General features: G+C 35.0%; 1 protein-coding gene across 1 annotated transcript; it reads right to left on the bottom strand.

The window, feature by feature from the left end:
• Nucleotides 1-2,843: 2,843 nt before the first annotated feature.
• LOC127879773 (hemicentin-1-like) lies at nucleotides 2,844-13,042 on the bottom strand. The gene is made up of 13 exons (XM_052426826.1): nucleotides 12,928-13,042; nucleotides 12,412-12,756; nucleotides 7,577-7,882; nucleotides 7,094-7,384; nucleotides 6,601-6,888; nucleotides 5,874-6,158; nucleotides 5,159-5,446; nucleotides 4,764-5,078; nucleotides 4,334-4,624; nucleotides 4,096-4,209; nucleotides 3,730-3,802; nucleotides 3,405-3,457; nucleotides 2,844-3,217 (listed from the first exon to the last, which is right to left on the bottom strand). The coding sequence occupies exons 1-13, from the start codon at nucleotides 12,983-12,985 to the stop codon at nucleotides 3,033-3,035; spliced, it is 2,892 nt and encodes a 963-aa protein (XP_052282786.1). The 5' UTR covers nucleotides 12,986-13,042; the 3' UTR covers nucleotides 2,844-3,032.
• Between the last annotated feature and the right edge of the window lie 4,848 nt (nucleotides 13,043-17,890).

Genomic DNA, 17,890 nt, shown 5'->3' with positions numbered 1-17,890 from the left:
GAACTGTATGCATACTAAGATAGCATTTTTATATTGAATAGTAATAATTCAATTTGTTGATTCAAAATGCACTAAAAAATATTATTTGTTACTACATGTACTGATATGTGACTTCAAATGTTGCAACAGAGTCTAAGAATGGCGTAAGTTGTCAACACAGTTTTTCACTTGATTATATGCTTTCAAATTTTGAACAATCATCTTTGAAAAAAAAAACAAGACGAAAGTTATCATCTTATCTTATCACTAAGAAAGTAAGGAATTTAATTCGACTTGATAAAAGTGAAAAGTAATTTTTATTGACTTTTATCATTGTATAGTCCAATTATTCATAAGCACCTGACAAGGAAAGTATATTTCAATGTATAGTCAAATTATTCATTAGCACCGGACAAGGAAATTATATTTACAACAACAATTAACAATACTCCCATTGTGTGTTTTACATATGTACTGGTCAATTGGCCGGTACAATAAAAATGTGAGAAATGATGCAAAATTGTATTTTGCTGCAGCAACACTGTATGGTTTTTAAAAACTAATGCTATTTACAAGGAGTATAAAAGAGTGTACAATTCCTATGACCGACTTGTCTGAAACGGATAATTTCAATATTGTGCAAGTCACAATTTCCTGTAAACCAGTCTGAAGACAACTACAGTATTGATCTAACAAAACAACACAAATGTTTTGATGACATGTTTTAATTTTTAATTTTATCGCTTGAGAGATGTGCACGTAGATAACCACAATTAAATCCTGTGCAGAGTGACCGACCGAGTGACTCCAATAAACATCATTTAAATCTTTGCTTTCTGAGGTGTAAATAAACAGAAAACCAATTCATTGCAAACGAGAGTGTTTTAAATTAAAAGAAAATAAAACAAAGATGCAAATATGTTAAGTATTGTTAGTTTTATTATGACTGTAGCACAGAGAACATTGAAATATATGGTGGCATGTAGGTTACATCAAAAATATGTATTTCTTTATGTACATACATGAAGACCTAAACATGAGACCTCACATTCCAACATGAAGAAAATTATATATTGGATTTCTCATCAATAGAACAGAAGAGATCTTTACAATTGTTTAACATATTTGTAGTGCATGTAACAAATCCTCATATTGTATGATTCGAAATGGATTTTGTTTCTGCATAAAATACTAATCTGTTTCTCTGTATCTATCTGCATGTACATAAACCTTATTTACACCGTTTCTTTATATTTTATTTCCTATTTTCGAACAAATAAACGAAACTCGTTGAATAAATAAGAATTAGGCATTCGGCTTGTCTAGAAAGTGGCGGACATCTCGTTAGCAACCGACGCGCACGATTTATCGATCGCTGATTGGTCGATCGATATTAAGATAAGTATCTGATGACAGTTGGCGGTATGTCAATTCGATGCCCGTTACCTTTTGCTATGATTGCAGACCGTAAATAATTCATAACCTTATCTAATAATCGTACATGGGGAATAAACATAAGGACATTCCATTTTTAGCTCAGCTGTTTTCGGAGAAAACCCGAGGTATTGTCATAGCCAGCTCGTCGTCCGCCGTCCGACGTCCGCAGGCGTCGTGCTAAAACTTTGACATTTTGCTCTGAAATCAAAGTGCTTCCACCTACAACTTTGAAACTTCATTTGTAGATGCACCTCGATTAGTTCTACACGCCACATCCATTTTGGGTCACTAGGTTAAAGGTCAAGACCAATGTGACCTCTAAAAAAAATTCTGACAAGCTTTCATTTATTCAAAAATGCGCCCGCAGCCGAGCATTGTTACTCGTTATGCGGTGTTCTTGTTCCAATAGTGTCAGCTCTTGTTTAACAACGGTTTATTGTTGGATATAACACAATGTATGCGTATTTATTATATTGTCGCTTATGTATGTGACGGAAATTGCATTTTTTGCGTGAATATATTGTTCAAACATGTATTGAGTATTATTTTACTGCAGCTATTGCTCCTACCTAGGAACATTGCGCTTAAAATACATGTAGAGCTCCACTTGTTAAAGGTGATGTGTTTGCGTTTGTAAAACAAAATGGCTTGATTTTTGTTTTTCTGTGACTGGTGAATCATTTGTTAAAGAGACTGTCCCTGTCTTGTCCATGTGCATTTCAACCCGTTAACCAAACATTTAAAAATACAAACCGACCCATGTACCATTATAATTCTTTGTTTACGATGTTTCGCAACTATGGCATTCAATTTTCAGTAAACATGTTTTTATTAACCGGGACATTTCAGTTTCCTGTGTCTTTACGTTCTTTGTATATGGAGTTGATACTTTGTAAAAAAAAAACTAGGCGCTTATGAAAAGAGATAGGAACACAGCTAAAAAAGGTATTAACTCCATTGTTTCATTTGCAAAATATCACATATTACTTAAATAAAGATGGTGAAGTTTGCGTTGGAATAATCTTGAATGCCGTTGTGGTGTTCGAATGTCGTATTAAACATGGTATGACTCTTTAAATAATTAAATGTTACACTAACGCAGTTAGGCGCGTGTTTGATGATTTAGACGATTGTGTAAATGTAAACAACAAAACCGCAACATTATATTTAGCAGTTCAACACACATCAATTATATTTTCCAGAGGCTCTGGCAAAAATAACGTTCAATATAAGTAGTAAATACAAATAAATGTATATATTTATAAGATCATAGGAAACTGGTGGAACAAACGTGTGCGTATAGTTCCGTCTGACATTATCGTTCTTTTATTTGACAGTGATTAGTTTTAAAATAAAAAAATACAGTTTGTGAAATAAAACCAAAAAGTTATATATATATATATATATAAGAAACAATATAAGAGCAGAAATCAACATGGCCATTTGCATATATTATTTAGAAAAACACTAAGGACATAATAAAACATAAGATTACATATATAGGCAATATGTAACATCGATTTTTCATCATAAAACTCAAATGGAAATACATAAAAGCGTTCCGACACGACTGTTACAAAACTCATTATATATATATATATATACAAATGCGACAGTCAATAAGGGAACAACTGTAAATTTACGTATTCCGGATCGGTCATTGAAACATCAGTTTGACCCGATATCTGTGCAGATGTAGTATTGTCTCTTTGAGCATTACACGCCGACGAAATCGAGTAATCACGACTTTCAAGCTCCACAAGTGTTATGATCTGATTGGCATTACGGGGGTGTGATGGGTCTGGTAGAACAACAAACGATTATTCATGTGGATATCTAGGTTAATATTGCATGACGTGTTCTATTTCAATTTCAAACAACACGTGCATACATTCAACGTTAATATGTATACGTTGTCCTATAAGTACTACTTTTTCCAAACGTGACGTATTTTAAATCAATCAGTAATTTATATAATTAAGCCTTACCGATTCTACAGGTTGCATAACTTCCATCGGTTGTTGAGGCATCGTTGTTGCCCCTGAATGCAAACATAGTGTGGACATCTCATCAACTTTGTATGATTAAAGCATAGTGTTTTTATAAACTCAGTCATCCTAATAGAACGGAAATACATAGTTCAGGTTAAAGCATTCACAAACACCTACGGAATATGGTAACTACCTGGTGTCTTACAGAAGGATACAACTAGTATTTTGGCGCTTTTAAAGTATAGTCCTCTTAATGTTTATGTTCACACTTTTAAGCAAAAACTAACATGAACAAGTGAGTTGAAAGCGTGCTTTCACTTACTGGCCTCGGATAAGATCCTCATACTTTATGAACGAGGTCCTTTTCGTTGGGCAATGTTTTGTTGTGATTAGTCCTGTAATGACTTAGACGACAATATATCAAGTATTGTTTAGAATAAGTATTGCATAGGTCATACGGCTTGTTTATCATTTATTAAATATTTACAAGCTTTAACAAAAATAAAGGTCATTATACGGGTTTTCATTAAATTGAATTATAAAGCTATTGAACGAACGGTTGAACAGACACGTATGCATACTACATTGCAGTAAAGTTTTACCATGTGATCTGCATCTCCAGATAAGGGCGGACACGACTATGATAACAACGACTTCAAATATTCCACCTGACCTTAGAGCAATTTACCTCGTGTCCTGTGTCTCCATATAACAACTAGAACGGCAACGATAATGACCACTCCTGCAGCACCACCTATCAAGCCCCAAATAGCAGATGAAGTCGATCTCTTATCAACTATAACTGTACATATATATATTATTAATAACGTTTGTAAATATACATCGAATATAATGGTGATACTCAAACTGTCGATATTCAGACACAAGTTTCGATACATATACATTATATAAGAAGTTTTCAATACCTGCATCAAACAGTGTAGTTATGTTTATTTCTTGTGTCCAATCCGACTGTCCTATTGTGTTCAGCGCCATCATTTGAATTTGGTATGTCGTTCCAGACTTTAACCCATCGATTGTCCAAATATAGTGAGAAATGTTTATGGGAATAAACATCCAGCTTCCATCAGATAATGCTTTGTACCTGATAGTAAATGTTTGACTTTTTCCGCCATTGAAACCAGGGATCCATTCGATAATCAGTTCCGTTTGTCCTGTTCTGCTTACTTGTATTTCTTTCGGAACTTCCGGTTTTGCTATGACATACGGTAAATGTAATAAATGAATATGATATTTAAAATGTATGCATTATGTAATACGATGTTAAACACATATTTAATGTAGTTAATTTGACATAAATGTGAACTACATAATTGAGGAGTTACGGGTACATACTTTGCGCTTTTAAAGTAAACACTTCCACTGTTGAACCCCATCTGTTAGAAACGTTCACCATGTAGTCGGTATAATCTTTAAGTTGCACATGGAATATTTTCAGCTGTGTCTGCACGCTATCATCAGAGATTGCGACCACAGAGTTGGTGTCATCGGATAACAACCTCCAACTATCAGCATTCCGCTTGTACCAAACGATATCTTGTGAAGTCGGCTTAGGATAGGCAATTATTGTGAATGTGAACAACACAGTGTCGTTAGGCGCTCTGTACAATGTTGTAACCGGGGGAGAAAATGGCGATGTTCTAGGCGAGCCTGTTAAAACAGTTTGTGCTAATTTATATTCTTTACCACTGATTGAAAAACAAATATTAATATTGATATAATATACTTACAGTAAACGAAAAGTGCCAGCAACTGTCTCCCTTCGTTATAATGATTTTTTGCCGAACATGTGTAGTTTCCAATATCATATTCACAGTTTGCTTGTTGAATGTGATATTTAGCTTCGTTTCCTTTTATTTCAACTAAGATACGTTCATTCCCACGGGTAGTATTCATTACACGAACCACAGGCTCGGGGTCACCATCTCCATCACATACCAGATCTACTGTCTCACCCTGGTTAACAACGATGCTTTGGTTTGATTGATTTGCTTTGAATACCCGTACATATGCTCCGTCTGGAAAAATGTGTTTTAATTTTACTTTTAATACCAAGAAATCAGTAGGCAAAGTGCAGATATACAAAAGTGGATATTGTATGATTAACAACAATTTAGATAAATATTTCAGCAATTATGACATATTTAATTGTATTTTGCACACTGATAAATATCGAGTACGTGTTCAATTCAAAAGTAACAACACGTGGGACAAACACTATATTATGAGTTACAAACAAGCTAAATACGAGTTTTATTTACCAATGTCATCATGTTTTGTCAATATATGCATTATTTCTCAAATTCTTCTTCAAACGACGGAAAAATTATTCAAATATACTGAACCTTTTTTTCGCTTGATTTGTATGTAGTCAGCATTATTATATAGCTATATTTATTCTTAAATGATTAAACACCTGTGTACTTAATAATTATTTTATCTTACATTTAACATTTATATAGACTGTCGACTGACTTAATCCGAATAGCACTTCATTAGTTATTGGTTGCATAATGTTCGAAGCATTACACTGGTATTCCCCTTCATCTGTCAATCTAATGTTTTTTATTGTAAGTGTTTGCCCAGTACTCATCACTTTGCCATTGTCCTTCCTTATCCATGAAAAGTTGGAGGCTGGTGGATTACCAACATTGGTAAAATTGCACAAAACTGTGAGAGAAGTTTTGAGTAGCACGGTTTGGTTCTGTAGACGTTGTACCTCAGGCGAGTCTGTAAAATCAAATAAGCCTATTACTGTGTACTTTATAAAAGTACGCGATCTTATTTTGACAAAATCTGCTGATGATCGTTATTAGGTTATTCATATTATGTAGTGCATACATTGGCTTGACGAAAGTCAATGTTTTTTTAAACAACTGTTCAATATATAGAATAACAGTTGATGCTCAATATATAAGCAGAGATGTTCAGCAATTGTCAATGTTAATTACTATATGCACTTACATAACACTTCCATTAAAACGGTTACATGTGACTTTGATTGGATCATTAAACGTATTCCAAAGTGCATTTGAGTTTGTTGAAATTGTATACGTGATTCTAGGAACACCAGGGCCATCTACAGACATTAAATTATGTATGAATGATTCAGCAAATAAAAACAATTATATAAAATTAGCAACGAATTTTAAATATGTGCACCGATTCTTACATAATACTATCGCGGAAATGTTTCTTGTTGCAGAAGACGTTGATATTACTCCATCAAATTCAGTCATATTGTTTTTAGCTTGGCAAGTCCATACAGCGTCATGCTGTACACTTGTGACGGTCAATGTAGATAAAACACTCAGTTGTCCATTCCAGAATACCGTAGCCGGGGGATTGGCGTCACTAGTACAGACTGTGTTGATGTTGTCACCTCTCTGTAATCGTATTGTGCTATTATTTATGTCTACGTTCTTGTCATTGCTTGATAACTTCGTAATGACTGGTGGATCTGTAATTGCAGAGTTAACTATTTTTAATGGTATTACTACGTTAACATTAAAGTGCAATGCTAAATTCTATAAAAAGTAACTTAAAAGCTTTATTTACATGCTGACATCCATTTCACCATTTTAAAGCGAATATCTTACAAGAGATATTTGCCTTTAGTTGTACCAAGAATGTTTACTTATCCAAATGGTTTTATTCCAACTTACACAATACGTTAATGTTTAATGCGATATTCTTCTCTTTAGCCTCTGCGCTATTTGTACCATCCAATGTGCGCATAACATTATATGCTTTGCATGACACGCTACCGTTATTGCGAGCGAATGCACACTTCAGAATAGCACCGGTTGACCGTCCGCCCGGGTAAGTCCAGTTATAAGAAGGTTGTGGATATCCGGTGGAGAAACAATTCAAATGAACGAGTCTATCCTCTCGTATTGCGAAACCAGTTGATATACTTCGGTTGTTGACAGTCACTATTGGGTTCGAAACGGGGTCTGCAAACAAAATATCAAACGAGTTAGTTGTAAATACGTCGAATAAAAAATCATTCAACTATCGTTTTCTGAATGTCGGAAAGACATTTTGAAACAAGCTGCAATTGACATAACGTAGCAATAGTAACAAAAAATCATTAAATATTGAAAATGAAAACACACCATACATTTAAAAACGTGTTTACTACTTACACTGTACTTGAATGCTCATGTTAGCTGTTCGAACTTTACTGATGTGTTTGAACTCATATTTCGCAACGCAGGATATATTTTCACCACTGTACCCGTTTGCGTTTGGTATATATTGCAAATCACTCCTTGCTACATCATCATTATTCGAATGTATAGCAAGGTGTGTTATGTTTCTGTTGTCAATGAACCACTGAATTCTAGCTGCAGGTCGGCTCAATGAAGTGATGCATACGAAGTTCGATACGACATTGAAAACAGGGTACGCAACCGACGTCCGTGGTAGAATGGTCAAGGAAGTTAGAGGCACTGGAAATATAACAAAATAGTTTTATTATTATCATGTAATTTAAGTAAACATCATCTTAAATGTACACCGAAATAAATAAGCAATAAGTTTTATAATGTACGTATTTCGTTGTCAGATTCCCACTTTTTTTCTGATTAGTGTTACGCAATTGGTTAATATTCAACTTTTTAAATGAAACCGGAAAACGTGTCATAGTTAAATTTTCCTGACAATATACTTATTCAAATTATAGTTATGATTCAGTACAGCTCCAACCCGTTTTACTTTTCCTGTCAAACGTTTACCTAGGACAGAGTAAACCATTTCGTCTAACAATATGATTCGAGATTATTGTCGGGGCGATACAGCGCCGAGTGATTTTGCAAAGCACCGCTGCGCTATATAAACTTCAATTTACTGTACCATGCACGCGTTTTTGAACGATTCGTTTGCACGCATGACGTGAACAGGTAAATTACGCGTTGCTTCTGTTTCAAACATTAAAATAAATATTCGCCACAACAGTAAAGATCCATATACACATGCATTCCAATGTAATTTATAATTATAACGCTGCTCCGCACAATTCTTCAACACGAAATTTGATATTTAATCCATTTCAAATATTTTGGTTGTCATGACGGTACTAAACATTGTTGAGACAAAATCCATAAAATACGTTACATGAACAATGGCCGGTGAGCATGATTCACTTCAATGTACATTGACATGTACATAATGTTATATAGGTGTTTAATATGATGATATATTTGAACTTACATGTATTGCGTTTGACAGATGTTTTTTTTATCGTTTTGGAAACCGTTGTAAAAATAGGTAAGTCTAAATTTGTGAAAAATAATCTAGTTTTGCTAGCTAAAAGTACGTACTTTATTGCGTTAGTAGACGCATTATATTGGTAATATCGCAGTAGAATAAAAACGTGTCAGGAATAGAGTCGATGTATTTTCGTCCGCTCATAAAGTTATACGTGTCAATTCTACATAGATATCACAATAATTAACATAAACAACCTCCAATTTATCATGTTTCTGTACCTGTATTGATCCTTTTGACATGGTTGTATATGTGCATGTTAAATCGGCATAACACATACATTAATGCGTTATTAAATCAAACGACAATTACAATATCCAATATGTCAACGCATGCTTACAACGTATGTTTTTAAACTGTTTTTTATAAATGTAATCTGTGAATGCATGAAGTCGAACCTGATATCCTATATGATAAAGTAAATTGCAGCGGCCCACCTTTGTGAAGCCTGATAAATGCCCGGGCTAACACCGCGCTCTTAAGGCTAAGATCCGCGAAACTGCGCGTTTATCAGCGGCTTCAACGCGGGGCCACAAGCTGTACTTTGAATCAATATCATCAGAATCGTGCAGACTTTAAGTAAACTGTACAGGATTAACAGGAAAACACAAATCATATAGATTGGTGTACTATACAGTTCAATTCATGCAGTTATTCAAAGCAAATTTGAGATTTCTGCATAGTTTCACACAAACAATTAAATAAAGCAAAAACGTTTTCTACAAGTTAGTTTCTTGTAAAACGTTAAAGTGAACATAATCAACTGAATATCTAATTGAATGGTTATTGCTTCAGAAAACACCGTCCAACATAAATAGCTTTGAGATGGGTTTCAACTCAATAAGTGTAATTAAATAAATAGCGTCAATTATTCTCTTTACGAATACTTTACCTTGATCATCACCTGCGATAAAAGTTCGAATATGTTTCATCAAGATTTAACTGTTTTTTTTCAAGCCGGACACATAATTAAAGAGATACGTAAAATTCATCGTGCGTATAGACATTTCTGCAACATATCATCTCTTGTCAAGGCGATGAAGTAAATCAGTGTTATATTATGTGTACAAGGAGCTCTTAAGAACATATTATTAAGAGAATCATTATTTTGTAATGTTTTATCATCAATATTAAAATATCGATCATTGCGTATAAATTCATTTTTAGTGATTCAATTTATCACGATTTTGCATATGTATTATTTTCGTGTTACTATCAATAAATGCCATCATTGTTTGATCACGTTATTTGTGTTGTACGTTTGTTTTATAACGTTAAGCTTGTGCTTTTGTTTTATGATTTGTCCGATTGTCGTCGTTTTCAATGGTATTTCAGTCATATCTCGGTGGTCAGTTAACCAACTCAATTTTTTTATGCACGCTGATATAACATGACTCAGGAAACATTATCAAGCCAGTAACAAACAACTGCCCTACTTGAATTAGATATAGGGATAGAATGGCCGTATAAATCATTGTAACGCCAATAACCACCAAGTTAGGTAACTGGGCTGGGGATCGAACCCATAAGCATTTTAGTCTAGCTCTCTATCAACTGAGCTAGCATGTTTTAAAGTACTTGCTATCAACAGACTGTTCAGTTGAATGCGCATTGAACGCGGCGATCGGATGTTGATCGCGACACACGAACAAACAATGATAACAGCATTTGTCACTACAAACATTCGCTCCACTATATTTAATCTGCGAACGTGATAAGACTTCGTACGAATCAGGGTTTAAAAGTCTGTTCAGAGGTGCTCCGACAAATAAACTCAATTGAGTATGTAAAAATGTGTTCACGTCAGTATCACACATTTCATTGATCATGAAGTTATTTTCTAAACAGGTTTATATTGATTTTAAAATGTCAATTACTTCGCACTATGCATCTTAGTGTTGTTTAGTTTTAGGTCTACACAGTTCATGTAAACGGACAAACATATTTTTTATTAAAACCACACTACAATAAACGTATTTGCGTTATGTTCACGGCTGATTTTATCATATTTAAGATAAAAACATGTTTCGATTTTTAGGGAATTCTATACCAGTCTACTGCGACGAAAATTTGCGTAGTATATTAGCCTATTTTTAACAGCCCTAGCATTACGAATGTGCACATCAATCAGAACGTAAGTCGTTTAATATTTGGTTAAAACATTTATCACATCAACTGTGCACTAAATATGATGCTATATTTTTTCTCATTTACGCAATAACAATTGTTATCTCTTAAGTATGACAAAACGGGCGAGATCCAAGACTATTATAGGATTTGGTTTATTCAAATACAACAATATAATTGTATTTGACAAATAGTGATAACATTTGAAAATGTCATCAAAATGAAAGCGCGTTTATAAGTGTTGGTCTGGGGTAAAAATAGTTTGTGCATCTTAAGCTAAGTAAGCAAAAAACAAGATAAGCAGTCTTCACTTGTCTGATTTGCAATGTAAATGTTCTTGTGTTATCAATGAAGTACTACATGTATTATTATTTCTAAAACACATACACATAGGTAGTTATGAATCAGATCATCGCAGCAGACAAAATACTATTTATATAAACACCTCTATAGAAAAAAAAACACCAACTGTAGTACTAGGGTGACTTAAGGTAGCGCACCTCTAATGATTTCCCGCGATTTATTTTACGATCATTGCCGATCTGAAATGATCGGTTATTTCCGAGAGATGCATTTTATTTTTTTCCAAACTAATTTTGATATGTGTTTACCTAATTCATTTAGAATACATTATTTTTACTATAAATATTGACTTTGATCCAATTATCATCTGAAAAATACGATTTCGCGATTTCTTCAAAGATCGACAAGCCTTTTTACCTGTTTACTTATGGATATTTAATTTAAGATTGCACTGATGTGAAGTTGTCGTGGCCGAGTGGTTAAGGCGATGGACTAGATACCTTTTGGGATCTTCCTGCGCAGGTTCGAATCCTGCCGACATCGCATACTTTTTGCGACGCGTTTTATTTCTTTTCTAACGTAATTTGATTTAATATAGCATATAAGCTATGTTTATTGTCAAATATGTTGAAAATTGTAAGAACATCCTTCAATTTTTAAAATTAAAACAACGTTATGACTAAATTGGGTAATTTACTGCTGAAAATACGAATGATGCATGTTGCATTTTTATTTTTATTTCAAAAGTAAACGGTAAATCTATTCATTTCTTGGTATTTTTGCTGTATATAGTGTTTCTATAAAAAAATAGTTTAAAATATAACTTAAATGATACTATTTTGAATTTTATGACACTTTGTTTTTAACCGACCCAATTTTTACTTGGCTGAAATCACTTACATTTCAAGGCGCTATTCCATAAATAAAAAATTGTAAAAAATAAATGTCTGTAAAATAATACTTATTTCATCTTGTTTAAACTTTGAACACCTTTACTGCATCTGTACACACCAACTGCATGCCCATATTTGGAAATCTGAATGAATTATGTAACTTTTATATACCCCAGGGGTGAAAATATACTGGAAAAAGCTGAGCGTGAGGGTCGTTTTGAAAAAATCGGTATATTCTTTTAAAAAGCATGGAAAGCCTACCTACACATTTGCATGTAGTTCAGTGAAATGATGCTGATTAAGAAAATAATTAATTAAATTGTATTTGGATATGTGCCCATTAGAGGTGCGCTACCTTAAAAGTAGAATATGACATAGTGATTACTCACATATTAATCTGAAGGTGAATAGATCGCTTTCAGTTTGCACATTTTTTTTAAAGGTTTTACATCGCCAGCTTTGACCGTCGTTTGCTGCATTCACCTTATTTATAGAACATGAAAAATTCTGTGGTGAAGAGCAGAAACACTCCATGGCATTGTTGTCTACTCTACATGATTTTGACTCGTTCCGCCATTCTTGAGCAATGACCCTTTGCTCTATGTTTGATCCTTTCTCTGTTTTGAACCAGATAACAACATCCGGCGGGGATGGCGTTGAGCATGTTAACGTCTTGCTGCTATTGTCGAAGATATAGTTTGTATCCACAGTCAATTTAGGCGATGTGTTGTACCCTTTATTGAATAGTAATAGTTATATTTGGATCTCATTTAGAATAAAAACGTGATATCTACATCTGAATAATGTATGCTTTTGTAAATCAGTTTTAATATTTATCGAATTAAATTTACAATTGTGACTATATTAGCTATGGATTACATTAAGAAGTGTGTAATAATATATACCTTTCAAAAACAATATCCAAATTATACTATATAAACAGTTAACAACTGTGTAACCCATAGCCTATCAGTTAAGTAATAAAACGATTTTCCATGCAGACGGGCTATTGTCGTTATATGCTAGTCGGAAGTAAAACAAATATGCAGTCACGGGACTTGTATTTTCACATTTTCACAAGCGGTCAATGAGGAACATATATAGACACACACATAACAATTGCTTTGAAAAAAGGCCTACGGTATCAAGTGTTTCCAGATTGAATTAAAATATATGTGTGTGTGTATGTGTGAGGGTGTGTGTGTGTATGTATGTGTGTGTGTGCGCGTGTGTGTGTGTGTGTGTGTGTGTGTGTGTGTGTGTGTGTGTGTGTGTGTGTGGTGTGTGTGTGTGTGTGTGTGTGTGTGTGTGTGTGTGTGTGTGTGTGTGTGTGTGTGTGTGTGTGTGTGTGTGTGTGTGTGTGTGTGTGTGTGTGTGTGTGTGTGTGTGTGTGTGTGTGTGTGTGTGTGTGTGTGTGTGTGTGTGTGTGTGTGTGTGTGTGTGGTGTGTGTGTGTGTGTGGTGTGTGTGTGTGGTGATGTGGTGTGTGAATGTGTGTGTGTGTGTGTGGTGTGTGTGTGTGTGTGTGTGGTGTGTGTGGTGTGTGTGTGTGTGTGTGTGTGTGTGTGGTGTGTGTGTGTGTGTGTGGTGTGTGTGTGTGGTGTGTGTGTGTGTGTGTGTGTGTGTGTGTGTGTGTGGTGTGTGTGTGTGTGTGTGTGTGTGTGTGGTGTGTGTGTGTGTGTGTGTGTGTGTGTGTGTGTGTGTGTGTGTGTGTGTGTGTGTGTGTGTGTGTGTGGTGTGTGTGTGTGTGTGTGTGTGTGTGTGTGTGTGTGTGTGTGTGTGTGTGTGTGTGTGTGTGTGTGTGTGTAGGACAGTCTATGTATGTAGACCAGTTGTATTATATTTACTATATTAAGGAGACCACTAGATTAGGTGGAGATTTTTGTGTCCGCTTAATATTTACCTTTCTAATAAATCAGCGTTAATATGTAATTTTGAATTTCCAAGCTCGGGATGATTAAACTGTAGCTTAAATAAGGCAAATAATTTGTTCTATATTGTTATTTTATTGAATTATTAATTATAATAAACTTTTTAATATTAAGCCCTGTATATTTTTTCCTGCATGTACTGTGCATAAGCTGGACCGCACTTTAAACGCATGCACAACTTTAACGCCGATATAAATAACTATTTTTTTGTTCGTTTTTCAATATGTGTTAATTAATTCATCATACTAGAATAAAAGACACCAACAAAGTGTGAAAAATATAAAAATCAATTTTTCGTCCCCACTATTATTTTGATAATCCAATTTGTCTCTCGCGTAACCTAATCCCAGATGGCGCTCGGTGTGCAGTACGACAAGCGCATGGTAAGATTTTATAAAAAATAAATAAGATTAAAGACACGTTTTTGTTAATAGTTATTCATTGTTTTGTGTACATTTAAATAATTATTTGTGTGATAAATTAAACAAAGTTCATGCTTTTTTCATGAGCATTTTAATGACTAATCAATAGTGGGTGAGAAGTTGTCAATGTCAACTTTGACATACATGTTTGCAAGCACTCTCTCGCAGTTTGAAGCACCAGGGACTATTCCGCTTAATGATTTAAATCCCGACATAATTTCTAGTTCTTTCCCTTGTTGATGTTGAACATCTCCGGGATGAACAGACCACCCGCTCATGATGGCTCATCGGTGAACTCTTTCTATCTATCTATCATTCAATACTGCCGAACTCCCCTCGCGGGTATTACTGGCAGATATGAGCACTGTCGAGTCCGTTTCCTGGGAAGAACCAGTACTTGGTGTCTTTGGAGGAGATAATTAGAACGAACCCCGAGTAGGAATCGAACCCACGAAATCCCGATCTCTAGGCGGACAGCTCATCCACTACACCACCGCGACTTTTCTTGACAGTCTTCACCGTTTATATTTTGTAAACATTTAACATATATCGATCAAAACATAGTTGACACGTACCCTTTATTTTTTTTTCAACCGCATAAATCAACTCGCTTTATTATTTATATTTCGATGTTTTTATGACAGAAATGGTTTATGTATTGCTTCATTAGTGAGATAATTATGTAATTAAATTGAAAGGTTCTTTACCATATTGGTTCGCCTCTACATGACCTGACACATTTTGTATGTTTACGAAATCGTAGTTTGACACTTGGCGCGAAATATACGTCATTATAAAGTGCAATATGGGATTGTTTTGGTTAAAGTTACCGGCTGTTAAATTCCACTATTCGCGGTTTGGTAACTTTGGGGTATATCGTGTTTATACAATTGACTTACCTTGGTGGTTACTTGACCTGAATAACCGTAAACTTACCAAGGTTTAAATGTTACCGAGCGGTAACTTAAACCAGCATTTTTACAATCGGGTGCAGTTTGACATAGACTTGTGTCATATAGCTAACAACTTTAACATTTTTTCCCTGATAAGATAAAACCCAGAGCTTTAAATGTTTGCATGCATCATTGCTTGTGCATATTTTGCCTCTAGGGTCGAAACTAGCTCAGCCCCATGTTTTTCAAGTTTAATGTTGGAGTGTGCTTATCTTTCTTCGGCAGTTTATATGAACTGTTCTTTACTAGTCTCATATTATTTTCAAAATATTTGGAGCATTTTTGCCTAGAAGCATATTGCTAGTTCTTGTACTGTTAGTTCCTCATTAAAACTTACTTGTTTCAGTTGAAGATGAGTGCAGCAATTGAAGTGTAGCTTCTCTTATAGGTAGCCTTCAACTTTAATTCATGATAATTCTGATATCCATTTAATACATTGTTACCTCTATTCATTTTATTAGCAATATTCAACAGGATGCGCTGGCATATGCCAGGATGAACTGGCCAGGTAGAAAGACCATGAAAAAAGAGTGCTCCTAATTTCTAAATAAGATACTGACAAATGTATCAGCTTAGTTTCTTATAGCATTATTATACCCCCACAAACGAAGTTTAGGTGGGTATTTTGGAGTGAAGTTGTCGGTCTGTCCGTCGGTCCGTTTCATGGTTGCCGCTCACCAACTTGAGTTTCGTTTGACCTGTCAACATGAAATTTGGTAGGATAGTACATTGTATCAAACTCTTGCTTAGGATTGATTTTGGGGACCATCAGGTCAAGGTCATTGTAGCTTAAAATAGGAAAATGGTTTCCAATCAACAATTTCCATTTTTTGTGTAGACAACATGCAAAATATTCCGTGTCAGTGCTGCATATGGGGGTATTTGTCACATCTGTACTAAGCTAAAGTTGTTATTTAGTGTCGACTGGTCCATTTGTATTTGGTAGAGCCTGTTTCACTATGTGCCTTATACCACAATATTTGGTGATAAAAATTACTTTCTGCCTGTATAAGTTTTTAAATGCAAGTTTGTTAATGAGTTTTACATTGGTGAAGGACCATTGCCGTAATTTTCCTGCATGCATTAAGGTGAGCTAAAGAAACTGGTACATTTATCTTTTGATTATCATCATATAAATATCATGTTGAAGGGTAACAGAAACAAGTCTTTTTTTAAACAATATTGCAAGCTTTATAATAAAACAATTCCTTATACTTTACTAATTAGTATGGACGCCATTTGACCTACTTCCCCTGTATTTTACTAACATTGGTAGTGATATGTTTTTAAATTAAAACCCTTTCTTAGTTAACATAAAAATAATCAATATGTGTGTATGTTTCCATTTTGAGTTCTCTATGTTCATACAAGAGAGTTCCTTATTTCAGTCCCGCACCCAGTCCGGGGGCATTTCCATCCTCAGCCTGTCCCATCCCCAGGCATTCGGGTCATGGGTCCTACTTTCCTAGGTAGGCCAGGATTCATGCCAGGAATTCAGGACTTAGACCCTCAAAGACCACTTTTGATATTGATATAAATCAGAGGATGTTTTCTTGTTATTCTAAGATTCTTTTTGCAAATGCCATGTTAAATACAGAATATTAATCTAAAATAGTACAATGACATTTTGTTTTCAAAGTAAACATAATTTAAAAAAGTATTAACCTTCTTTTGGCTTTGGTCGCCCGAATACTCTGTTTTTTTTCAGGATTTTAGATTGCAACCTGTTGAAACCTCTGCATTGTCTAATGTATTCGGTAAAATGCAACCAAAAACTAGGTGATTTGTCCAGCGACACTATACTCATTCATCATTCAGCCTTTCACTATTCACTTGCAGGTATGTCTGGACAGCCGCCCCCGGTGTCCCGCCCCCAGCCCGTAGTGGCCCCTGCCCCACACGTGAACCCTGCGTTCTTCCCCGCCGCACACACCGCAGTGTTGCCTCCACCGGTACGTCACACACAGGTTGTTACACATTTGATAAGTCCAAGAAGTGACGACCAGTGTGAAATGTCTGATTATGTACAGGTTGTGTGTAAACAAAACATGAGTAAATTCAAGTGTATTCATTTTGTATCTGTACTTACATCTTGATTCAGCCTTTAAGTTTAAACCTTAAGAGTTATTTTATATTGATTGCATTTAGGCTTATGGAGACACTTTGTTTCCTGCAAAATAACAACAGTACTTAGTGTCAGTGGAGAAGATTGTAAAAACGGTCTTTTAGTTGGGTGCGAACCGGGGAGCTCTCGATTGTTATGCGGATAACAAGAATATTCAACCACTGCCAGCAGAATAAGCCTTCTCAGAATGCAGATCCGCCTTACTGAATCGATATTTATTGTGATTTATTATTTGATGCGAATACAATATTGTACATCAGCAAACAACTTCAAATAAACTGCTGGTTGTTGAGATCCTGTTAGCTATCTCACACCTTGTTTGTTTTCTTGTGAATGTGTCGCATTCTCCCTCAACATCGGACCCCTATGGCCGCCCTCCCCCAGTGTCGGGCTACCCAGAACCAGATCTGCGGGTATTACTTGGTATTTAAAACTTCC

Source organism: Dreissena polymorpha, chromosome 4 (assembly GCF_020536995.1).
Source record: "Dreissena polymorpha isolate Duluth1 chromosome 4, UMN_Dpol_1.0, whole genome shotgun sequence".
NCBI classification, from domain to species: domain Eukaryota; kingdom Metazoa; phylum Mollusca; class Bivalvia; order Myida; family Dreissenidae; genus Dreissena; species Dreissena polymorpha.
The sequence above is the reverse complement of the archived record's forward strand: the minus strand, read 5'-3'. Positions and strand labels throughout refer to the sequence as shown.